A 25,293-nucleotide genomic window follows, 5' to 3' on the forward strand; every position below is an offset into this window, starting at 1 on the left:
AATAAATCATGAGGAGAAAACAAAGGCAATCACTCGGTGAAAGAGTTTTGGAAATATGATCTTAATTATCGAAAAAAATTGGTGAAATTTTGCCTTAATTTTCCCCAAGAATTATTAGTTATTTGAGAAGCTATGTCAAACACTCGAAATGTATCCCGCGCGAGTAACAATTGCTGAATTGTATCCTACGTGGGAACTTAGTTAAGGCCACGTGATCACTAGCCTACCAATGACAGTCGGAGTTAAACCTGAGGAAACCGCAGCTGTATAACAATTTATTTTGTTCCTCAGAGCTGAGGAGTTCGAGCTTCCTTTTGCAATTACTATTGGAGGAGAGGAAAACGAAGACGACACTACAGGAGACGGGTCCAGTGATGATTCAGATGACAGCAGCTCCTCCTCTGACACGTGGAGCTAACCACGTGACATAACATGTCACGTGATCCATTCACAGTTGACCTCGTGGAAGTTGCACGAGAGTCTGAAATGAGCGGCGACAATCTGCAATGCAGCCATCTAATAGTTCAAACTCTACTCCTGATTTTAAGATAAATTGTATATTTGAAGGCAAGCAATACTTGTCTTTTGAACAAAATTTTCACTACTGAAATCAAACAACATTAAAAATTATATTAGCCACGCTACAAATCACAAGTGATCACGTCTTTTTAAAGGAAAGCGTTTGCAAACTGTTCTCCGTTATTGCTTGAAACGATCGTCATTTGGCGACTCTAAGGGCTATTTTAGGGAGAACATTGCAACAGCACCATTTGGTTGCTTTATCCAATGAACAATCTTCACTTTTGCAAAAAGAATGTTTTATGAGTTAAATTTTCCACTTGTGATCCATGTCTAATTCTTTCGGCAGAATGTCAGTACTCCATAAAATAGGACCGAGCTTTTCGAAGCCCGAATAGCGGGTTTACTGTGAACAAAACATATAAATCATCACGGTAAACCTGCTTCAAACAATTCGGCCGAGATGGTGACGAGGTATGAACCAAGATACGGTTTGTTGTATCACAACATCCTTATTAGAACTCAAATGAATAGAAATGTATCGAAAAATGTCAGTTCAACATTAAGATGTAGTTGAATATCCCTGAGCAGTCTAATTTTTATTAGACTACCTTCCTAAAGCGACCACCTCCATGAGGTCACATTTTATGTACTAGCTCTGTACAGTTCGGAGTGATTGCTATGAACGATCAGACTCCAGCTGTAATGCGTACCTGCCAAACTCAGTGTATTTAGAACTGAAATCCTGTTTGAATTCCAACGCGATTAAACGCGTTTTAACAAATAGATCGCATTTGGCCGCGGTTATGTTCTCAGAAAACGCAAACATGACGTCAGAACGAAGTGCGCTGGGAACCGCAGGCCATTAGCGTGACTGACGCGCTTACCGCGTTTTAATTGTGACGTCCTCTGTGCTTTATCAGAGTACACACACATGGGGTTTAATTTTTGCTTTCGCTCTCGGATTTTAGCTGTTCGTCAGGCCAGCAACTTGAGAGCCTGGAACAGGGTAATCTTTCTCAGCGACTTTATCTCCCGTATGAATATAGTTTTAAGTTTAAACAGTGTGTACTGGGAGACTTTCGTAGAACAGTACTTTTCCCTCATCCCCCTGTAGATTTAATTGTAGTTGCAGAGTAAGCATATCATCTAGAGAAAATTTTGTTGAAATTGGTGAAGAGAATAAATGTCAACCTTGAAACGTGGAGGGTTATCGAAGTCCCTTCAATTTGTTACAGTTGTAATGACCCAGTCCTTTGGTACGTAGAAATAAAGTCTGGTTGCGCGAGAGCACAGTGGTGAGAACACTCGCCTCCCACCAATGTGGCCTGGGTTCGATTCCTGGACTCAGCGTCATATGTGGGTTGAGTTTGTTGTTGATTCTCGTCTCTGCTCCAAGGGTTTTTCTCCGGGTACTCCGATTTTCCTCCCTCCACAAAAACCAACATTCCAAATTCCAATTCGACCTGGAAACAGTGGACGAATAGCCACTCTGTGAGATTCCAATTTATTTTAGGATAACGACATATCTGCTACTTTCCAGACCATTTATTTTGTATATTTGTTTTATTTATTAATAATTATTGCATGCTGTCATATGCATTTTTTATAACACACTAAACTACAAAAACGGGATAAGAGATAATCTCACTAATGTTCAAAGCAAATTGTGCACGAAATGGAACTGATCAAAATTTAACAGTGAAAATACAACTACCGTGTGGACTGTAGCAGTAACAGTTTGAGGAAACGAGCCTTGAACCTGCGATAAGGTGAAGCTTATTCAGAGAAAAAACGGATTGTCACTATAGGAGAGATACTCGAGTGTAATGTGGTATAACTGGGCAAAGAAACGGGCACACCAGTCCTGCACATTACCTCCCAAATAACTTGTGGTTTTACAAGATGAAACTATCAAAAATTGAAATAAACTCGAGACTTCTTCTTTTAGAGACAGTACTCAAGTTATAAAAAGTAGAAAATGTTATGCAAATCTATGTTAGTATGCACGTATTAAAATTTCAGCATCCACTTCAAAGGAAGATCCCTCGATCGCAAACGAATCTATAGTGACATTATACATCTTCTCATTGAGCTAAACATTTGCTCGATACAACGCTGCTCTTTCCTCGCAGGCTTCAGATTACGTTCAGTGATGTTGTCGGCGCACAAATGGGAGCTTCCTACTTCCGAGTCAAACATTACTGGAACTGTTTCTTTTCCAACTTTTGCAAGCACTGTCGGGTGTAACGTGCTTGCATGTTTCATCAGTGAGCTCATGCTTTTCTCTGACCATGTGTTTTAAAACGAGCCAACTGTCGATTTCGCTTGATCGCAGATTGAAATGTTATGTTTCCCATGGCAGTTCTTACATGCCCTTGCTCTGCATTGCGATGCCCCATGTCCAACTGCTTCTAAACGCCTGAACCAGAGTAATCCTCCCTGTATCATTAAATTGACCAGACTTCTGCTCAATCCATCTGAATTATTAGACTCCCGGTTAGGTAATTACAACAAGACTGGTGCTATGTCTATCCTACTATACTTATTGACGACTGACAACTCTAATGGTGTATATTGCACATTTATTTAGCGCTAAATCCAGCAATAAGTTCAGCAGTTTATTTATTTATTTATTTATTTATTTATTTACTTACTTACTTATTTATTTATTTATTTATTTATTTACTTATTTCATGTATCATAACAACCTCACAACCTCGTTCCTTGGGCTTTGCCCATTTTACAAGGGTAAAGCCTTTGTAACGAGGATGACATCTTCGCTAACAGGCTGACGAAATGTGATCGCACCCAAAAAAAATTTAAGGACCGAAAGATATATGGCAAAGGTGTTTTTTATCAAAGCATACACACAGATATTCTTGGCGTTATCATGTGTTGCCTGCCTAACCTTTACTCAAATTAAAATTTACACCTGTACATTTACTCTTGTTAGTTTTGTACACCAGCTCTATATACCAAGAAACTTGAACTTTGTTGAAACCCTCATTGGTGTATACGCACCATAACATTTCTATGTAGTTTGTTTAGATTTGGATGCATGAAAAGAAGTACATGGCTTTGTTAGTGATCTTTTCTGTATTAATAGGTAAACATACGTACAGACAGATCTGTATCACAATATCATGTTTCAGTTGTTATTTACATATTAATGACAACGCCAAGCTTTTAAACTTGAACTTTACACCTGTAACAAATTCCTCTCTTTTGTGTCGCAAGCTCGCTCGCTCATACCGCGAGGCTTTACTGATCATGATTAAATCGATTACTAAAAGTTTTACTAGAGCACAAGAGTACACGTATACATCATTATTGTTCATTGCTCTTGACTCTGATTGATTCAAATTAATCACCTGACGTGAAAGTGTTTATCTGTCCATAGATAGAAAGATATCTTTATTTAAACATGGCATTTTATCAAATTGTAATACAAGAAATATTAAAATTTGGTTTACATAAAATCCGTATATAGATAAGTTAAACTTTTACACTGGTTAAGATACTATGAACTATTCGAACGATTTGTTGATGCCGAAAGTGAAAATAACTTCAGTTTACTCTTAAATCTATCCAGGGATTTTTCTTCCTGAAGAGCATTTGGAAGATTGTTCCAAACTTTTGCACCCGTAAATGCAAAACTATTTTTGAAATAGTTAGTCTTATTTTTAGGGAGCTCAAAGTTCATCCTCGAAGAACGTAATCCGTAATCGCTTAGTGAACTAGTACGAGTAAGCATGTCAGACATATAACGGCGTCAGGCCATTGATTGTTTTAAACATCATTATGGCCGGCCTTTTGATATTGTCTCTGTTCTGCTAAATTCGACCAGCCTAATATATCAAGAACATCGTTTGATCGTGTTAAATATGAGGCACCAGTAATAATCCATGCCACACGGTTTTGAAGTTTTTAAAGACTTTAATTGGGGTCTCATCTATAGAGTCCCAAACAATACAACAATACGTAAAGTAGGGTTCAATTAATGACCTATAAATATCAATTACGTTAAGCCTGTTTAAGACAGGTCTAACCTTTTTTAGAATACCTACGTTGCGAGTTACTTTTTTCCTAATACTAGCAATATGGGGATCCCAAGATAAATTTTGGTCAATATTTACACCAAGGCATTTCAGGGAATGTACCTGTTGCAACACTGCATCATTCAAACGCAGTGCCACATTTCCTTCGAGCGCCGCTATTCTCTGTCTTGATCCTGTTAACATCAAGTCCGTTTTTAAAACATTTAATGTAAACTTATTAGCAGAAAGCCACGACGTAATTCCCTTTAAATCTTTGGTCATTTCACCATCCTATAAAGCCGCCACACTGCCGCCCGCCGAGAAAGTCAAATTAGTGTCGTGCAAATAATCTAGCTATTCCGTAATCTAGCGAGTTTGGATAGTCGTTAACGTATTCAAGAAAGAGCAGCGGTCCCAAAATAGAGCCTTGTGGAACTCCGCATGCGACGAGGTGACCCCATTAACGTAACACACTTGCTGTCTGTCTTCTAAATACGATCTGAACCACACAAGTGCCCTATCGTCTACTCCATAGCAGTCAGTTAGTTTTTTCAGCAGAATAACGTGGTCGACGGTATCAAAGGCCTTTTTAAATCTAGAAAAAGAACCCCGTTTACCATCCCGCGATCGATATTTTAAAAAACACCATTGGTTTAATAAATCTAAAAGAACAGTAGTTGTCGAGTGCTGTGCCCTAAAACCAGATTGGTTTGAATAGATTAATTTTTTATTACCAATGTTAGAATAAATTTGTTTGAAAATAAGCCTTTCAAATAGCCGTGCTATAGTTGGTAGGACCGATATAGGCCTGTAGTTGTTGGGTTCATTTCTTTCGCCAGATTTAAAAATTGGTGTCACTTAAGCCATTTTCCATTCAGAGGGGAATACACCTGAGAAAATAGAGAGATTGAAAATGTCTGTCAACTTCTTACGTATGAAAGGAGCAGCTATTTTTAATAGCCCATCTGGGGAAAATGCCCGGATGGATGGTATTCGTCCGCCAAACAAACCTTATATTTATTATACTCGTTCATCACCAATACAAACAGGTTGCCTTCAATTTATTTTCAGTCTTTTGCCTTAAACACCAAATTGTTTAGCTCTAAGTTCAAAAGGCCAGTTTCAGTGACTTGTTTTTTTCGGAAGAAAATTTGATGGCAAAAATTAAAAAAAAAAAAACTTGCGTGTTGTCTTCAACGGACTGACAGTTTCCACTTGGATATTTGACCTTCTTTAAATTAATATATGATATTTTAATTTTGAAGAAAAGCTCAACAGTTTTTAATTTCAAAGACTTGTTTCGGCCGTTGCAACAGCCATCGACGTCAGTTGACGATAACCTGATCGTAAAGGCTGAAAGTCTTTAAAATTATAATAGAAAGTGTTGTGCTTTACTTCAAAATTAAAACTTACTTCACGCTATCAAGACCTTTTGGCTATATAACAGTTTCTTTTAGAGCATCAAACGTTCACAGGGCAACTATCACCGACTAAACGAACCTGTTTTACGTTGTTCGGTGTTACTTAATAACAACAGCTTTTCTCAGTTGCCACTTGGTAACATTTCACGCAGCATGTTCATGAGGGTGTGTCGAATCTGTTTCATCTTCCAACAGTAAATCAGAGGATTGAGAGATGAATTGAGGAATACTATCGTGAAAGTGAAGCGTGTATAAGACTTTATCAAGGTGTTCGACCCGTGGATGGTGGAAGCAACATAATTACAAACCTGCGGTAAGTAACAAACCAGAAAGACGAGATACACGTAGAATGTACTAAGTGCAAATTTTCTGAGCCTCAGAGCATTTGATGTCTGCTCACTTTGGCCTGCTTGTTGTACTTGAAGAGCCTGAATTTGGTTGGCGTGGTGTTTTACAACCAAATAAAGTTTCCAGTAAAGCAATGCTGTGGTCACGAGGCAGAGAATATCGGTGGCTGCATAAACAACGAACCTTTCCTTCTTTTTTAGACCCATTAACCTCATCAGTGAAAGAAACGCGCTAAAAATCCACGTTGATATCACTGAAGCGACAACACGTTTGGGAGTCACTAGTTCCTGGTATCTGAGATGAAGATGAATGGCCAAGAATCTATCGATACTTAGAGCCGTGACACCAAAGAACGAGGCGAAAGAAAGGAAATTCGCCGGAATGAGGAACGCAAGCGACGTGGACTTATAAACCGCACTGTTTTCAGTGTTTGATGTGGACTGTATCAGCAGACGCGCAATGTACAATGGCTGTACCACCAAACCAACACCAAGATCAGAAACAGCCAGGCTCAGAAGTAATATTTTCAAAGGTGTTGGCATCGATGAAGTTTTTCTTACTGCGTGGATTGTTATAATATTCAACATGATGGTGGTGTAACACAAGAAAGCGTTGAAGACGCAATTAGCGATATATGACGACCACAGTGATTCTTTAGCTTCTACCATTGTGTAGAACGCATAAGACACTGGTCGTCTCTCTTGGAATAGTTCAGTTTCTTTTTATCAGATACACTGTTACTGTGCGGGCTCTCTGCACACGAGACCTTGGAAATTTTAAGACTCGACAAAATAGGCCCACTTTGATATTTTCCTTCCTAGAACAAGAGAGAAGTCCCCAGAAAAGTTGATCTTGGGTCATCCATAATAAGAGATATTCGTTAATCTTGGCGTTCACTCCAAATAAAAAAACTAAACATCGATCGGTTGCGGCAAGCTGAAGGTCCTGGAGCAGCAAAACAACAAACGGTAAAAAACTGACCTTGCGGCCGATTTTATGCTGTCTTAACTTCTAACGGACAGGTGTCTCTGGTCTTATCATAAAAACTTGGGCTGATAAGAGTATATTGAGTAAATGTCACCTCGTTATTAAAACTGACAGCAAAATATGTTTCTGATTAATGCAACACCAACGCAAATTAAATGGAGTGTAATTTTCTGTTTGTCGCGTGAAAACCTTTTAAAAAAGGTATACATTACTGAAAACAATTTCTCCTTGGAAGATGCCGGGTCGTAAAGCTTTGCTGTAGTTGATCATAAATGATGACTGCATCAAATTGGCTTGCCGTCTTGACAATAGCTTTACTTCTGCAGCGTAGTTGTTTAAATGGCTGTGTTTTCACGATGTTTTGTTTACATTACAGGCGTCCCAAGCTCAATAATAAGAAAACGATACCCAAATATCTGAAATATCGGCGGTGTTAGAAGGATTTGAATCGCGTTATAACGGTTACCGCGAAAATATAAGGATTTGCGGGGGATTTTCTGAACTGTTTGAAGGACATAGAAATAGAATAAACCGTACTCCCATGGCTTCGTAGTAGTTGTGGAAAAAAATAAACTGATTAATTTTGTTTTAGCGAGGGTTATACCTTCCCCCGTCCGGTTTGCCGACTCGCTACATAGACTACCTACTGGCTTAAATTAGATGAGAATTTCGGCTTTTGGTGTCAAATTCTTCTGCTTACGCTAGTGCGAAACCCAACTATTTTCACGCGATTTCCGGTTACTTCTAGTTAAAAGTCTTGAAATTAAATATCGCTCGTGAAAATACGGTCAATTCCTATAAAAACATGCATTTGCATATTAAAAAAAAAAAACAAAAACAAGCTGCTCCGTTTCGTAACTGTTGAAATTGTAACGACACTTGTCTCCCTTCGTAATAATTTGCTTACGTTTGCTTAACAACAAGTGTAATAAGTCATCGAAATATGTAATATGATGAGCCACCGCAAAGTGTAATATATTGGGCAATAAAATTATTTTAGCTGTCCGATCAGCCTTGAAGGACATAGAAGTAGAATAAACCATACTCCCATGGCCTCGTAGTGGTTGTGGAAAGAAAGATGCTGATTTATTGTGTTTTAGCGAGGGTTATACTTTTCCCCGTCCGATTTGCCGACTCGCTACATAGACTATCTACTGGCTTAAATTAGATGAGAATTTCGGCTTTTTGTGTCAAATTCTTCTGCTTAAGCTAGTGCGAAACCCAACTATTTTCACGCGATTTCCGGCTACTTCTAGCTAAACGTCTTGAAATTAAAAATCGCTCGTGAAAATACGGTCAATGCCTATAAAAACATGTATTTGCGTATCAAAGAAAAAAAAAACAAGCTGCCCCGTTTCGTAAATTGAAAATTGTAACGACGCTTGTTTCCCTTCGTAATAATTTGCTTCCGTTTGCTCAACAAAAAGTGTAATAACTTATCGAAATATGTAATATGATGAGCACCCGCAAAGTGTAATATATTGGGTGATAAAATTATTTTAGCTGTCCGATCAGCCTTACATTTGATTTTACATTTTATTGAACACTGCTCATCCTGATCTACACAAAGATCCGGCTACACTTTTCTCCTGTTTGTACAAGTAGTCCCTGCACTATTTAAGAGTTACTTTAATAAAACATTGTTGAGTTTGGTGATAAGAGCATCTCAGAAAATGAGCAAACTTACAGACATTTAATTTCCTTTTTGCTTATAAATCGACCGGCATAAGTCTCCTGATGTATGTTTTTTCATTACTTAGGGATGGACCATTTTATTTCTTGGACGGAAGACGACGGGGGGGGGATTTTTCGTAACATTTTAGAAAGAAATTGACGTACAAGACTTTCTGTGAGATTATCAGTGATATTAAACGGATGGATGGATGGATGGATGGATGGATGGATGGTTATCGATGGATATTTGGGGAAACATGCACGAACGCCATAACATGACTGGGAGGTTCGTTCCATGTCCGGGAGACTCCCTGATACTGCAGAAGAGTTGATATATTTTTTTTACTATTATTATTTGCACTTTTTCATTTTTTTTTCCCCGAGAATGCTGCACCCACCGAACGAAAATACTGCAGTCCCCAGGCCCCTTTGGTCTTGTGTTTGTTTGATGCGAGCACGCCTGCGGAGAACCTAGCCAGCGGAGCTACCATAACTGCCCCGTTCTTTGAAGAAGGCCTGTGCATACACAAGCATAAATTGTAAGCTAACAAATGGATACTAAAGAGAACCTAGAACATCTCGCCACGTTAGATTTTGAAAGTAAAGAAACATGGGAAAAGGATTGGACTGGCACGGACAACCCGGAGTTCCACTTCAACGAGGTGAACGCTATGCTAATAAAGCAACACCACGAATTCACCGGCGGGCGAAAAAATCTCCGGATCCTCGTCCCTCTCTGCGGAAAATCACTGGACATGGTGTGGCTGGCCGATCAGGGACACACTGTTGTGGGAGTAGAATTGATTCGAAAGGGAATCGAGGCATTTTTGCGAGACAACAAGCTGACACATCGCGAGGAACCTATCACATTGGGCCCCGAGATACAGGGCACGATTTTCAAAGTGAATGAAAAAGACATCTCGCTTTTTGAGTGCAGTATCTTTGATTTCTCTTCTGAAGTTGCCGGAGGTCAGTTCGATTGCATCTGGGATCGTGGGTCTATGACCGCCATTAACATGATGAAGGAGGAACGTTTGACACAGTACAGGGATATCATGCTTGCTTGCCTGAAGCCCGATGGGCGATACTTTCTCGAGTTTTTCGCCCCCGAATCCCCAGAAGGCATGCACTCAACCTTCAAGTTCATCTCCGAGAAGAGTGTCACCAAGTTATTTGGGGAAAAGTGCACGATTCGATTCGTTGGTAAAGACAAGATGCCAGACGACAGCGGGTCGTCGACAGATGAACAAGCAGCTGACAGCGAGGAAATGGCAGGAGATGGCGCGACTTTTTGGATGCACTATTACTTTATGGATTTCAAATGAACGCAGCGAAAAGCGTTCAAATTATTAATGTTTCATCGTGTGAAAAATACTGTCTTCGTATCACTTTCAATTCCCAATGTGTACAACTTGGCGTGACAGCACTGTAAAAATTTCGCGAGATTTACATACATACTCTAAAGACAACACAGATCGCATCATTACGCTGAAGTGGAGGAACTGGATAGCAAGGCAAGTGGACCGGGCACCTTACTACGTCAGTGCATTTTCACTTCATGGATTTCAAATAAACTCACTGTAAAGCAGTTTTAAAGTAACAGTCGTTCATGGTTTAGTTATGTTTCATCGTATGAATACTGTCGATTCACAATGTGCACAGCTTAGCGTGACCTTGCTGAAATTTGCATACAGAGATTTGTATTAAAATTTTCTACTTTTTGATTATCTGTACACTGTGATCTCTATAAGAGAAAATATCCCTGATTAAACTTGAATATTAACTTCCAGCTCAATCTTTGATCGCTTCATCTTGAAAAAATACAGGTTGTTGGGTTTGATACGGCATACCATGCATGACTGCCCGTTTCTTTATAATATTAACACTCGCACACCTGTCCGATATGCTCTAGAATTATTAAAGGTTTGAGACGCTATAGAGTCAAGACTTCATCCAAGTTCCAAACACCTTGAAGTTGGTTAAAACACACTGGATGGTAAGCTTTGAACCTTTATTATGAAAGCGATTCAGGCTTTTTGCAAAGCTTATAATTATTATGACAATTAGTTTTTACGTTCTAATTCGCTTCGCTCAAACGAACGTAAATCATTTTACCCTTAAATTCCCGTAATACAAACAAATCATACAAGAAATATGGTAGGATGCACAAGCGGATCCAATTAAAACAGTTTATTATAAGATAAATAGCTACTAACACATAATAGATTGAAGAAAATTAGAGAACTGTTTGTTACTAATACAAGACAACTTGCAGGAAAATTACAAGACTGTTTTTTTTTTTTTTTTTTTTTTTACAATTCTTAATAAAAGCATGCATTAAATAATATACGTTCGATAATACATTACAAACCTAAACACTTGGTTACTGGTAATCTGCTTTCAAGGCTTTCTTCTACATACATATCCTTGGCCGAATCAGATTTTCATCTACCATGCATTTTAAGAAGCCTTTCTGGAATCGAGTTACAACTATTACGTACCGCAGAAGTAATGCTACCGGATCTTAAACTATGAAGGCCATAATCATTAGGGTTGTAACCCAGCTGACTAAAGGTATTCCTTAAGATATCCCTACAAGTAGTATAAGAAATCTTACCACTTCTAAGGGTATAGATAGAACTACTACGGTGAAAAACAAGTGGTCTAAATAAAGGGAGAGAACTACACTGAAGTCATGCAATACCAGATAGATCTAAGTACCTTTGTAAAACACTAACAGGACAGTACTTAGACCTGGATGCACTAATGAAGACGTAATTCCCTTCCCTATAAACATCAGTCTTACTACGAGGTACAAAAATTCTAATATAATCAATGTGAGATTCAATATCCTTAGGAGCGATACTGCATAATTCGTCATAACGAAAAAATCCTGCAAAAGCTAAAGAGCATAACGCGGCGATACGAAGATTCTTTAAATTAGCGTCTTTCTTATCATGGATATCTAAAATACTCCTTATGATATCTGTGGTAATAGGCTTCTTTTTCACAACGGGCTGTGATTTCTGGCGTTTAGCAGACTCGACAATATTCCTGCAAAAGTCACTATCCAAAGGATTACCATCCAAACTAGGGACAAAGGAATGAAGCCATTTAAGGGCGGCATGGTCTAAAATTACTGAGGAACTAGAGGTGCAAGACTGCTGAACTTCAAACAAAGTAAATAAAGAGAAACAACACTAAGAGGAAAAGTTAGCTGCAAACTGAAATGCTTACTTTTACACCACTCAAAAAACTTCCTAATTACGCGAACGTAGGCTTTAGAAGTTGTATCCGCCCTGGACTTCAACATAACTTCTAAAACCTGATAAACGTTGATAAACGTTGATAAACGTTGAAAACGTTAAAATTGTTGAAAACCTTTCCAGGACTTACTTGACAAGATTACCTGGAAAGACAAGAACAAAACACATACACTAAAAGAGCAAAAAGAACATCCGCTCATAACCGAACAAAAGGAAACGAAATAACGATCATGGGGCCAGTGCCACATAAAACGATAAACCATAATTATTTGAGCCAGTGCCCGATAAAACAAAATTCATTGACTAGGCCAGTGCCACATAAAACAACAATACGTTGTTTAAGCCAGTGCCATGAAAAATGATAAGCCATTAATTAAGCCAGTGCCACATAAATGAACAATATATTGTTTTGGCCAGTGCCACCAAAAGTATGTAATGATTAGGCTAATAGACACACCACCAAATAGATTACTCAGTAAATTTCAATCTCACGGCAATAATATTTACTGTGAAAATATCTGACCCTAAGAGCGAATAAGGGTTCCTACCGTGGATTAGAACCTCCTTCCCAATACAGTTGAACCTCTCCACAACGGCCACCTTGGGGACAGAAGAAAGTGGCCGTTGTGGAGGGTGGCCGTTATGGGGAGAATGGGGGTGTAATACGACACCTTTTTTTCGGGAAGTACAACATGTTTATTGTGCTAAGTTCATGCTTACTGTAGCCTGTAACGGCAATCCAATCTTAAATGATATATATAGATAAAATACACAATAAAACGTAAAAAATGTTTTGAATCAAAATGTTAACAAGACGAAACGAGCAAGGTTCGCAACATTCGCTATATTATTGTAAACAATTTATGCTTACTGCAGCATTTAAATGGAACACAATCAAAATACGTATATCGTTAAAATGGATACAGAAACGTAATTTTCCGAAGGTAAATGTCGATTACTGCATCAGTTTATAAAAAGGTGTTTTTTACAAAAAAGAACTGTACTGGCCGTTGTCGAGAGGTTATTTTGGCAGTTGGGGACGCACTTTAGTGCCCGGTTGCAGTTGTAGAGAGGTGGCCGTTGTAGAGAGGTTTAAACAAGAGCTAATGTATGGACTGTCCGCAGGGACAAAAAAATGTGGCCGCTGTAGAGAGGTGGCCGTTGTGGAGAGGTGGCCGTTAGTGGAGGTTCGACTGTATAAATACTGTGGGCCACGAGATAACTATACTATACTTAAGTGTAATTAAAGGCCAGAAATGAGCTGAAGGCCAAAGAGGTACAACAAGCGTACCAACGGCCTGATGAGATTTCAAATAATGCAATACGCGTGGGACGATACCAACTGGAGGAACTACTAGGCAATTTTCCCCTCGAAGAGACTGAAAGAAAAAATCAACACCATCTTATGCAAACCCAATTTCATGCTGTCCACTTCAACAATCTTATCAGCTGCTTGGCTATCAGTAAACACTTAACGTGTGAACCCTCAAGCACTGGAGTAAATGACTGCAATGAAAACTCAACAACAGACAACTCCCTCCACGTAGAACTTTGAACAGTCTCGCTCTCCGACCACATTTTGTGACACACAAAATCATTGTTAAAGTCAATAAATGCTCCACCCCGGGTAGCACTAGCATCTGAATATACAAAATAACTAGGATCTTTACTTACAAAGCAATACCTAGTATTGATATTAACCATATTATCCTTCCAAATATACAGTTCTTCCTTGCAATAATCGTCAAGACGGAATACAGAATCCCAGTTGTCTCTGCACAAGGTAGACAAGACACAATGTCTGGTCATTATCCTACCAATGTTACCAACCACGGACCCGGTAGAAACTAATTTGACCCGTGAAGGAGGCCAACTCTCTCGCAGACACTTTCTGATTGGCTTCAATAATATGATTAATTGTATTGATGATCTTAATAATTCTTCTTTCAACAATTTTTAAAGTACCCAGTGCAGAATTCCAGGTAATACCCTGGGTAATACCTAACCAATCCAATACTTGGGTGGGTTCCCATACAGATTTCTCTTCGTTGACAACAAAATCCGCGTTATACAAATCCCCCCTTACAGCTAGGGCCTTAACACGACAACTTTCCTTATCCTGAACAATCGCCCAACCATCGTCCAGGAAGATGGCCATACAAAGACCCTGAATTCTTCAATACTTTTCTAAAGGCTTCAAAACCTTAGTGAAAACGTAAGGGGCTGAGGAGAGACCGAACGGGAGCACAGTGAAAACATAAAATACTTCGTTAACGGAATCAGGCGCCCGCCATGAAAACCCCAGAAAAATTTGATGTTCCTGTGCAATCTCGATATGATGATAACCGCTTTTTAAATCAAAAGAAAACATGTACGCGTCTTTCGCAAAATAAGCCATAGCAATTTTCCAGTCCTCATACTTAACACTTTGCTTAATTAATGACTTATTGACATGGCGCAAATCAAGAATTAACCTCTTCTTGCCGCATGGCTGTATAGAAACTGACAAGGGGTTTACAACTAAAGGCTGTTCTTTAACCATACGCACCCGACCAGAGTTAACAAGCTCAAGAACGGCTTGATCCACAAAAGCAGCATGAAGTCGAGCCGACTTATTATTTCTAAGCTTTACAGGCAATGTAAAACTGAGTAACGGCAGCCTGTAGCCGTTTTCAATAATTGACAGAATAAAATCCGGAGCACCTATAGATCTCCAGAAACCTAATTCTTCAAATTACACTTGACACCTAAAGAACGCCCGCTTTCAAGTTCGTAATTCTGTATAATTCGATCTACCTGCGCCAAATCATCCTCATTGCCTCGGTTGAGTTGATTGGCCTGCGGTCGGCTTGTTGTAGGAGATTCCAGGGCAGGCATTGTAGCTAGAGGACTGGTAGATTCCCGACCAGAACACGGATCTACAGTCCTTGGCCCAGTGTCCGCATTTGCCGCATTTGAAACAACGGAAGAAGTCCCCAGAAGCATCTCTACGGCCTAAAAATAAAAGCAATGACGAAGCCAGTAGTAAACGGAGGGGGGGGGGGGGGGGCGCGCACACCAGGAAGATGAATAAACTGTATGGAACCGCGAGCGTGAATGGTACTCAGGAGACAGCGGAGAGTATAAATACTAATACTTGGCCAATCAGAACATGCATGTAAATCAGAGTGCACAATAGTGGGTGCGGCAGGTGACTACTAATATTCAAATTGTTTGCGTGGTTTAAGATTATGCGCGAAAAGAAGATCTTTGCAAGGGCTATTGAAATCCAGAAAGAAAATTGGGGTAACCACGCTTTTTCCAGAGATACTTAGGTTTTGTGTATTTTAACGATTGCTACTCCCACTAAATAGGATTCTAGTGCATGTCAGAATACCAAAGGATTTATATTTCAATCAGATTTACCTCCCTTCCCTCCCCAGCATTTTGTAAAGTTTTCTGAATGGAGTGAAACAACTATATCAAACACGAGGCACCCGATTTCCAAACAACGAGAGTGGGTTAAAAAAACGAAGCACCGTCCAGTGTTTTTAAACCAACTTCAAGGTGTTTGGAACTTGTATGAAGTCTTGACTTTCGATTGTATGATATAGCGTCTCAAACTATTAGTAATTCTAGAAGGAATGAAGAAATTCAAAGCGAAACACCTGATTTCCAAACAACGAGAGTAGGTTAACAAAAACGAAGCACCATCCAGTGTGTTTTAACCAACTTCGAGGTGTTTGGAACTTGGATGAAGTCCTGACTGTCGATTGTATGATATAGCGTCTCAAACTCATTAATAATTCTAGAAGAAATTCAAAGCAGAAGCTTACCAAATTTTGTGATAATTAAAATTACTTTTCCGGGTTAAATCTCCTTCATGGTAATTTTTTTCTTAATCTATCTTCTTGAATTACCAATAGGCCATTTTCATGATAGCGTCATTTGACTACAACTACCAGAATTCATATCGTTTTCCTTTTCAAATTCAAATTTTGTAATCCCAGTGAAGAGCAAAAAACAATAGCTCTAATTAGCACGAGAAAACAAAAAACTGAAGGATTATGGTAGTTGTAGTCAAATGACGCCATAGTGAGAATGTCCTATAACTTTAAGGACAATGAGTTGGCAAAACACTGACACCGGCCCCGAAGCCACCTAATCATTGGAAACTAACTAATAAAAGGTGTTTTACCAACGGAGTTAAAAGGAGAAGAAACGTATGTGTGGCTTGGAGAGTGTGTGATTACCCAAGGACAACCCAAATAATCACTGTATTTTCTATTTTTCTGCTAATCGCCGGACAAATTTTAAACTCCCGTTGTTTCATTCTGTTCCAGACAATGGTCTTAAAATTAATCATAATCCTTATAATAAGAAGCACCGGTTAAGCCTTTCCAACCGCTGCCTTAATTTGAAGTTCTAACTAAAAACTTAAAATGTATTCAGTGAAAATCCAAAATATGAACATTTTCTTTGAGAGACTAAACAAGCTTGAAAATGAGAAAGATTCAGTGTAATTATATATTGCGGGGGTGACTTCTTAACTAAAAGGTCCCAAGAATATTGATTTATTTTAATTTCGTCGAAATAAAGATTTTCTGCATCCTTGGACAATAACACATTAAATTAGATTTAGAGGCTTAACGACTGACTTCCACAAATTTAATTATTTCGGTCTCTCCACTGAAGAGAGAATGAAGGGGTATCTCTCTTACTTTCTTTTTTCTTTTCTTTTTCTTTTTTTTTTATAAGTAAAGAACACAACAAGAGGGGATTCATTTTGACTCTTTAATTAAAGAGACGTAGATCTTTCTCGATACGAGCTTTTCCGGTAAAAGGAATTGCACTTACATGTGAAAGAAAACCAATCAAGCTTGATCTTTGAAGCATTTCAAAAATGAACGATTTGTTCTGCCACGAACTGCTGCAGAATTTGACATCACTGAGCTTCGACAGTGAAGACATGAAACCTACTTACCTCACTACCGCAGCTTTGAACGGTTTTTCATCTTATACCGCCATCATGTTCAACATTATAACAATCCACGCGATTAGAAAAACGTCGTCATTGCCGAGAGCTTTGAAAACATTGCTCCTGAGTCTGGCTGCTTCTGATATTGGTGTTGGATTACTGTGTCAGCCTTTTTACGTCGCATTGGTCATTAATCGGATGCAAGGAAACCCTCGGAACTGTATCATTTATACCGCGTTTTCAATCCTTCTATCAGTGTTTTCCATTGCCTCGTTTCTTGGTGTGATGGCTCTTATTGTAGACAGATTCCTGGCCATTTATCTTCATCTCAGATACCAGGAAATTGTGACTCATAAGCGCGTTGTTTCCGTGGTGACCTCAATATGGGTGTTCAGTGTGTCTTTTTCTTTACTTCTGTTGTGGATGCCACTGTCTATTTCTTCCATAATTCTTGGCGTAATCAGTATCGTCTGCTTTACTGCCACAGCTTTCTTTAATTACAAGATATACTCAACCGTCAAAAGTCTCGCTAATCAAGTTCAACCTCTTCAGAATCAACAAATAGCACAAAATACTGAAATAGCTAGCATTGTCCGCTTGAAGAAATCCGCCATTGGTACATTCTACATATATCTGGTGTTTTTGCTTTGTTGTTTGCCTCATATTTTAGGTTTCGGTATCTCAATCATTTCTGGATCAAGTTTTGCAACGAAGCATTTGTTTATTTTCAGTACTACGTTGATATTTCTAAATTCATCTTTGAACCCTCTGATTTATTGCTGGAAGATGAGGCACATTCGAAACACCATTATGAACCTATTCAGGAATTTCTTGTTAAATACGGTAATAAATCGAAACTGATGAGCATTATGATAAAAAATGCTGACTCAAATTCACTGGAAATGTTGAAAATTTACAAAACTTGTAAATCACAATTTACATGTTTTGTAAATTCCAATTTCATCTTGTGAGTTGCAATTGGTAGAAGGAAATTTACATGAATTTTACAGTTTGCTATGACCATGTATATATACAGGCGTTAAAGGATTACATGTAGAGGCTATCTTAACAGAAAAAAAATTAAATAAAATAACAGGATATCGATACAGCATTCCGTTAAATAGAACAGGGAGAACTTGTAAAAAAAAAACATTTCATATATGTTTATTATATTAACTGTTTGTACACGCCTTGCCGTACGAACGGAACATTTCACGTCAAACTGTGTGCGAGAAAAAAATAATCAGTTTATGAAATCCTTGGTCTCCTCACTAAAATAAAAGCCGCTAGACATATTTCCAAAAATAACGTAGAGACCAAGTGTACAACATTTGAACCTACTGGTCAGTATTTGGTCGTCCTCGCCTATGGGTCTCCGCGAATGACTTTGATTATCATGAAGCAATTCGTCTTTTCTCTGCTTGGCGTGTACCATCTTATATATTCGATTCATTGGTAAGCGAATGACAACAACTACTAAAAAGAAGAAGAACAAGAGGAAGAAGAGGAAGAAGAAGAAGAAGAAGAAGAAGAAGAAGAAGAAGAAGAAGAAGAAGAAGAAGAAGAAGAAGAAGAAGAAGAAGAAGAAGAAAAGAGCGAAGCAGATGAACCAATTTAATGGATTTCCTTTCTTAAAGTTAATCATCTCATGCTGCGTTATAACATGCATGTACTTTAGGATATTTACTAATATATGCTAAGCAAGTGACACAAAGAGCTAAGCCTGTCTACAATTAGAAGTGTCATTAAAGGGTCACTTTCTCTGACGCAAACTGGTCATCAAGCAAAAGTGGGTTTCTAGGTGCCAGTGGACATCTGGTTGTCTACTGCTAATAACATGTCATATTCTAAGAAAAAAATTAATACTTTATTGCTTCAATATTCATTCTATTCTCTTTCGCTACGCTCAGCCGAATAGAAAACATTTCTATTATAAGTTATACGCAAACAACACAACAGTATGTGGAGCGAGCCCCAGCGATCGAATTATTACAACAGTTACAGTACAGTGATGTATACGTTTAGTTACAGCGAAATATTAGTTACAGCGAAAAGTACAGAGATATGTAGGAAAACTAAATATAAGCGACAACGTAAATAGAGGCAGCGAAAAACGAAGCAAACAAAAGCATTGTAGAAATTTTAACCACACCAAGCCAAAGTAAAAAAGAGACTGTAAAAAAAACTATGTACTATCTTAGCAAATAAACAAGGAAAAATAGCCTCGAGTAAACTGGTCGGCGTCAAGTGGTGGGATATTCACAAGGAGTGGTTTATAAAGAGGACGAATAACCAATATATTTGGTAGTCTGACCTATTACTTTAATTCTCTTAATTCTCCTAGCCTTGACTTATTAACAATATGGTCATTATAGACAATTTCAAATTCATAGTAGCCATTTCTCGGAGCTCGGCCGTTGATTAAAAAACGCTCAGTTAAAACCCCCTCAAACCCACTTTATAAAGGCGGCTTTTAAATGTTCTTTTCTGTCAATTCAGTTTTATAACCACTCATCACTGAAATAACTCTTAACTGCAACTGGGGCTCACTAATTTCCTTTTAGATAGGGTTGCATAAGCGCAACTTTTTTTTGTGTTCTAAAACTGAGCCTAAACATGTGCAATTTCTCCCTTCAGTACCAAGCCCCTTGAACGATGTTATCTTTATATTTTTTAATTCAGTGGTCATTGTATTCCATCAATCTATAAAATGAAATCTTTCATTTCCCATCGTCCGACTCACCAATTTTTTCCAAAGTTAAATCAATTTCTTTTTTTCTTTATTTCTAAATTCATTGCCTACTCAGTTTTCTCTGAATATCGGAGTTTAATATGCTTTTCAGTTATGTATGTCTAAACGTGACTGATTTTTTAATCAACCAATAAAACGACGTTTTTGAGTACAACTTCAAGAGAGTGAAAACTGCCCGTTGCAAAATGGAAGTTACAGGAAAAATATAATCAAGGCTTCAAGTGTTTCGAGTTATTTATGTTTCTTTTGTCGACCTTTTTTTATTTTTGTTTTTGTTTTTTTATTTGTTGTTGTTGTTGTTGTTGTTGTTATTTTTTTTAACCAACGGGCCCACTTTTACGAGAGAGAGCGCAAAAGAAAACGATTCAGTATTTCTGGGAATGGCGATGGATTTAAAAAAGATAAAATAGACAGCTGAGCCAATTTTGATAACTTTTCTTTCCTTCAGGAAACTCCATTTCACATTAAATTTTGTTCTGTCTTCAGTATTTTACGTGTGCACTTTGGTCAATTCTACTCATACATGCTGAGCGAAAACAAAAAGCTAAGCCTCTTTACAGTTAGACGTGCTATTAACAAAACACTTTCTGGTATACAAAACGGCCAATACCAAAAGAGGATTTGCAGGTGGCCATCGGTTTGTGACAATTTAATTTGACTTCCCGGTTGTTGACTGGCTGAAGATTTACATCTTAATGCTCGTTCTCGGGATCTGGCCTATTACTCCTCTTTGAAAAAAAACATATTCAACGTTTGTCATGGGCTTCCACTAATTTCTTCCACCCATTGTGAATACAGGTTATTAAAGTTCAAGAGCCCATTTTTCGGTAGATTTATGTACTGAATGAAAAGCCCCTTTGAACAGAGTGCTAGAAACACATCTTAGACACTAAACTTAATAGTTTTTTATATTTAAAAGTTTTAGCTCCTTATCGACAGTAGGTAAACAATATATAGTGCTTCCCGATGCATGGAGCGATCATCGCCCGATAATTGATCAGGCAAATTGGATGCTATGTAAATACTGCTAAAGAGCTAGAATTAAATATCCAAAGAAACTAGCAGATCGATAAAGATCTCTAAAGCTGAAATTAACAATACAATACGGTCAACTATACCATACTACACAATAGAGTGTATATCTAAAAAGGTGTGCGCATTTTTTTAAAATACCCCATTGTGTAAATCGCCGTTACAAAACAAGTACAACGTGCTTAAAACATTTATCCTCAGCAAGCTTCTGGCACTGATCAGGGTTTGAGTTCCCATATTTTTACAGGTAGACTATTCCACAATTTGTTAAATCAGCTACATATAAAATAGACCTGTGTAACAATCTACAGCTCACTAAGTGTGGCCTTTTAGGCGACTTCCGGATTGATATAAAAGACCAATAAATACACGGCATGAACGTTCTTCTCTTGGCGAGTGCTATCCATCCGGGTGACGCCAGAAACAGTCAGAAAAAAAACAGCACTGAATTGAACGGTGTCTAAATTTGCATTTCACACCCAAGGTGTGAAAGGAAGGAGGGGCTTTCCCTTTTATAGCGGAACTTCTTGTTGAAGTCAGATATGAATCTAGTGAATGACCTCGTCACCAGTCTCCAGTAGCTCAGCGGTTGGTGTATCCGGGTTATTGGTTCGTTTCTCGACGTCAGGGGCAGAGACTTTTTTGCCACGCCCTTGGGATGATGAACATTGCATATTTTTAACTACATTTACACTAAAATCCTGTATCTTTCTTCCTTTATGAACAAGTAGTATACTTGGGTACAGCCAAATTAGAATTGATTTCCTTTCATCGTAAGTGATGAAAACTCTTTGTTGTTCCACATAGTGAAACATTTGTTGAACATTAGAATCATTCCGAAATACACCTATGTATTGAGCCATGAATTTCAGTTAGCAATTTATTATTATCGTCAAATTAACCTATAACGTCTTGTATGCTTCACCAATAAATTCAGTTGGCAGACTGCAATCCGCTACTCAAAATAATTGTGATACTAACCTTAACTCTACTGTTAATGCTAATGCTGGACATAATGATAATGATGTTAGTAGTGAAGTGGCCGAAAACGAAATCAATGGAGGCACGATTCTAAAGCGAAAGCCCCATGCCACCTTGTGACATATGGGTGCAATGAGGACTTAAAAGTACTGCAGCAACAAATGGTCTTAACATGCTTCAGAAGCAGCAAAGAAAACTGATTTCAACTTCTGGGGGAACTGAAAATTCCAACAGACCGTTGGTCAGAGCATTGTCGCCCGATATTGAAGTTATAGATAAGAGAAGTAAAGTGTGTCAAAGTGTCATCGGCGTGGCTTGCCCGGGCGATAGCAGAGTCGAGGAGAAAGAGGAGAAAAAGTTTAAAAGTATCGTGGCTGTTCTGATCACTAAAATCAAGAACTTGTGAAAGATGAAATCCGTCAAGATCACGTCATACAACAGTGATTGGAGCACTTGGAAAAGTGACCTGCAGACTGGAGCAGTACCTCCAACAGATTGGCTCCAAGGAATGGCAACAATCCAGAGGTCTATGCTTCTTGGCACGACTAGACAGAGAGACATAAAGCCAGTAATGAAACAACGTACAGCCTGCCGGGGATTGATGCTAATCGGTTCGTTAGTTTAATAATAGAAAAGGAAATTTAAATGTCTGAGAGTTTGCTGGTTCTGGAGACAACGCTTTGTTCTATTGAATTTGCGGAAGCTTGTTGCATTAAAAATCTCGAAAACCCGTTATTTTTTATGAGTACGTTATAATAATTACGAAAGCTGACAAGCGTTATAGACAACCTTACCTGCATCAGCTACAAAAAGGAGGAACTACTCTTTTTTAAAATCAATTCATGTCGACAGGTGTTGACCGCTACAGACAACATGGCACTAAACTTTTGGCGCTACGATTTCTTAACTGGGTTGTTTAAGGAACAAAGAGAAGCAAGAAGTCATCATCTAAACTGTTGTTCAGTACATTTCTTTATTCCTAGAATATATGCCTTATTCATAACTACCTTTATATCACCACCATTAAAAATCCCTATGATATAAAACTCACGGAGTCGAAATATTCCTGCAGACTCTAATAGATGAGCTCCAGTCTATTTTTTTCTAGCGTAAACACTGATATGCAAATGTCATTTAATTCATGTTAAAATAATGGCCCTAGAAAAACTAATGACGGTGTCAAGTCGGCATATGGCTAATCTTGCGCTATCATCATTAATGGTCCACTGCCGCAAGACTTTAGGAACCCGGTTTCAAGGGTATTATTGTTCCCATCTATTTATTTCAACTAATTTAACGCCCACTCGCGCAATAAAAAAAAAATAATTCAACTCCATTTGCACCAGTGTTGTCTTAGTTAGAAGGAGTAATTAGCTTTTTCCTAAGAACGGAATGACGTTTCAAGTTTTGTTCAGACGCCCTCATTAAAGAAAAATGTAATTTATTCGACAGTCGTTAACAAGGCACAGTTTTCACTACACAGACACCTGCCAGTTAGGAGTCGGTCGCTGCAAGGCATGAAACTAGCCGTAAGGTGAGCTTTTTACAGTCTGTTGTCTTCCTGCTTACGTTTTCCACCATCAATCGATTTACTCAAACTGTGTTCAAATTTTGTCTGGGTAAAACGCTAAGATTAAGGAATATCCATCATCACGCGTAGCCGGAGATCAACTTTTCTGCGTCCTTCAATCTTGTTTTAGAAAGAAAAAAAGTGGTATTTTCTGGAGTCTAGTACTTTACAAGATCTTGTGTACGCTTAGAGTCCGTAAAGTCCCTAAAAATAAGGAACCTTTACAAGAGAAACAATCAGAGTCTACACCATGGTAGAAGCTCAAGAATCACTGTGGTCGTCATATATCGCTAATTGCGTCTTCAACCCTTTCTTGTGTTACACCACCATCATGTTGAACATTATAACAATCCACGCGGTAAGAAAAACTTCATCGATGCCAACACCTTTGAAAATATTACTTCTGAGCATGGCTGTTTCTGATCTTGGAGTTGGTTTGGTGGTACAGCCATTATACATTACACGTCTGCTGATACAGTCCACATCAAACACTGAAAACAGTGCGGTTTATAAGTCCACGTCGCTCGCGTTCCTCATCCTGGCGAATTTCTTTTCTTTCGCCTCGTGTTTTGGTGTCACGGCTCTAAGTATTGACAGATTCTTCGCTGTTCATTTCCATCTCAGATACAAGGAACTAGTGACTCGCAAACGTGTTGTTGTTGTAGTGATCTTGACATGGATTCTTAGCGCATTTCTTTCACTGATAAGGTTGATGGATCTGAAAAAGAAGGAAAGGTTCGTTGTTTATGCAGCCACCGATATTCTCTGTCTCGTGACCACAGCATTGCTTTACTTCAAGCTTTATTTAGTTGTAAAACACCACGCCAACCAAATTCAGGCTCTTCAAGTACCACAAGCGGGCCGAAGTGAACAGACATCAAATGCTCTGAGACTCAGAAAATCCACACTTGGTACATTCTACGTGTATCTTGTCTTTCTGGTTTGTTATTTACCACAGGTTTGTCATTATTTTGCTACCACAATTCACGGGACGAACAACACTGGGGGGATTTTATCTCGCTACGCTTTCACGATGGTATTCCTCAATTCATCTCTCAATCCTCTGATTTACTGTTGGAAGATGAGACACATTCGACACACCCTCATGAACATGCTGCGTAAAATGTTGCCAAGTGGCAACTAAGGAAGGATTTTGTTATTTAGTAACACCGAACAACCTAGTAAAACAGGTTCGTCTAACGCTGATAGTTGTTCCGCGGACTTCTGATGCTCTTAAAGCATATATTAGCCAAAATGTCTCGATGGGAAAAAGCAAGTTATAAGTGAGGCCACAAGTCTTGAAATGGCCGGCAACGTTCCAATTTTTTTTCGTGCCACGAATTTTCACGGGTACCCCAAGAATCACCCAAAGGTCTACGAGACTTTGTAGATAGTCTTTCTATTAGGGGTGGGGTAAGGAAAACAAGGAATTTCTCTTCTTTTCCTTATCGGAGTTTGTTTTCACGTTTATGAACATAATATTGTTCCTTAATTTTAAAATAATCAACAGAACAGATAGCCTCCCACGCAATCGTTTTTAGGGGACTCGAGGAGGTAATACGAGTCCCCTAAAAACGACTGCGTGGGAGGCCACAGAAAAGACAGCGGAGAATTAGAGAGGCATATTTTTTTTCACTCCCCAAGGAGCAAGGACTTCAAAATTAGTAACGACCCTCGTTACTTTTGGAATTAGCAGCCTTTGGGGCTCATTACTTTCGCAGGGTCTTTAGTTTCGGTTAGCAATGA

The 25,293-nt window shown here is 38.6% G+C and overlaps 5 protein-coding genes and 1 pseudogene across 7 annotated transcripts in view; 4 read left to right on the top strand and 2 right to left on the bottom strand.

The window, feature by feature from the left end:
• LOC146458114 (zinc finger ZZ-type and EF-hand domain-containing protein 1-like) overlaps positions 1 to 1,724 on the top strand; it is a 72,202-nt gene extending 70,478 nt beyond the window's left edge. For all 3 annotated transcript variants that reach the window (XM_085091278.1, XM_085091277.1, XM_085091279.1), the window contains one exon: positions 292 to 1,724. In XM_085091278.1, coding sequence (XP_084947404.1) covers positions 292 to 418 — 127 coding nt within the window. In that variant the 3' untranslated portion in view covers positions 419 to 1,724. The remainder of the gene's footprint in view (positions 1 to 291) is intronic.
• Positions 1 to 25,293, top strand: part of LOC146458116 (uncharacterized) — a 133,129-nt gene that overhangs the window by 5,568 nt on the left and 102,268 nt on the right. The window lies entirely within an intron of this gene.
• LOC146458117 (melanocortin receptor 3-like) lies at positions 1,163 to 8,282 on the bottom strand. The gene has a single exon (XM_085091287.1). The coding sequence runs from the start codon at positions 6,994 to 6,996 to the stop codon at positions 6,103 to 6,105; it is 894 nt and encodes a 297-aa protein (XP_084947413.1). The 5' UTR covers positions 6,997 to 8,282; the 3' UTR covers positions 1,163 to 6,102.
• LOC146458118 (thiopurine S-methyltransferase-like) lies at positions 9,356 to 10,713 on the top strand. The gene has a single exon (XM_085091239.1). The coding sequence runs from the start codon at positions 9,541 to 9,543 to the stop codon at positions 10,312 to 10,314; it is 774 nt and encodes a 257-aa protein (XP_084947365.1). The 5' UTR covers positions 9,356 to 9,540; the 3' UTR covers positions 10,315 to 10,713.
• LOC146458119 (uncharacterized) lies at positions 13,610 to 14,413 on the bottom strand (annotated as a pseudogene).
• LOC146458120 (adenosine receptor A2a-like) lies at positions 17,138 to 18,155 on the top strand. Its single transcript, XM_085091367.1, has one exon. It carries the CDS (start codon positions 17,138 to 17,140, stop codon positions 18,071 to 18,073), a length of 936 nt encoding a protein of 311 aa, XP_084947493.1. The 3' UTR covers positions 18,074 to 18,155.

This window comes from Pavona decussata, unplaced genomic scaffold, assembly GCF_977016875.1.
Source record: "Pavona decussata unplaced genomic scaffold, jaPavDecu1.1 SCAFFOLD_234, whole genome shotgun sequence".
In the NCBI taxonomy this organism is placed as follows: Eukaryota; Metazoa; Cnidaria; class Anthozoa; order Scleractinia; family Agariciidae; genus Pavona; species Pavona decussata.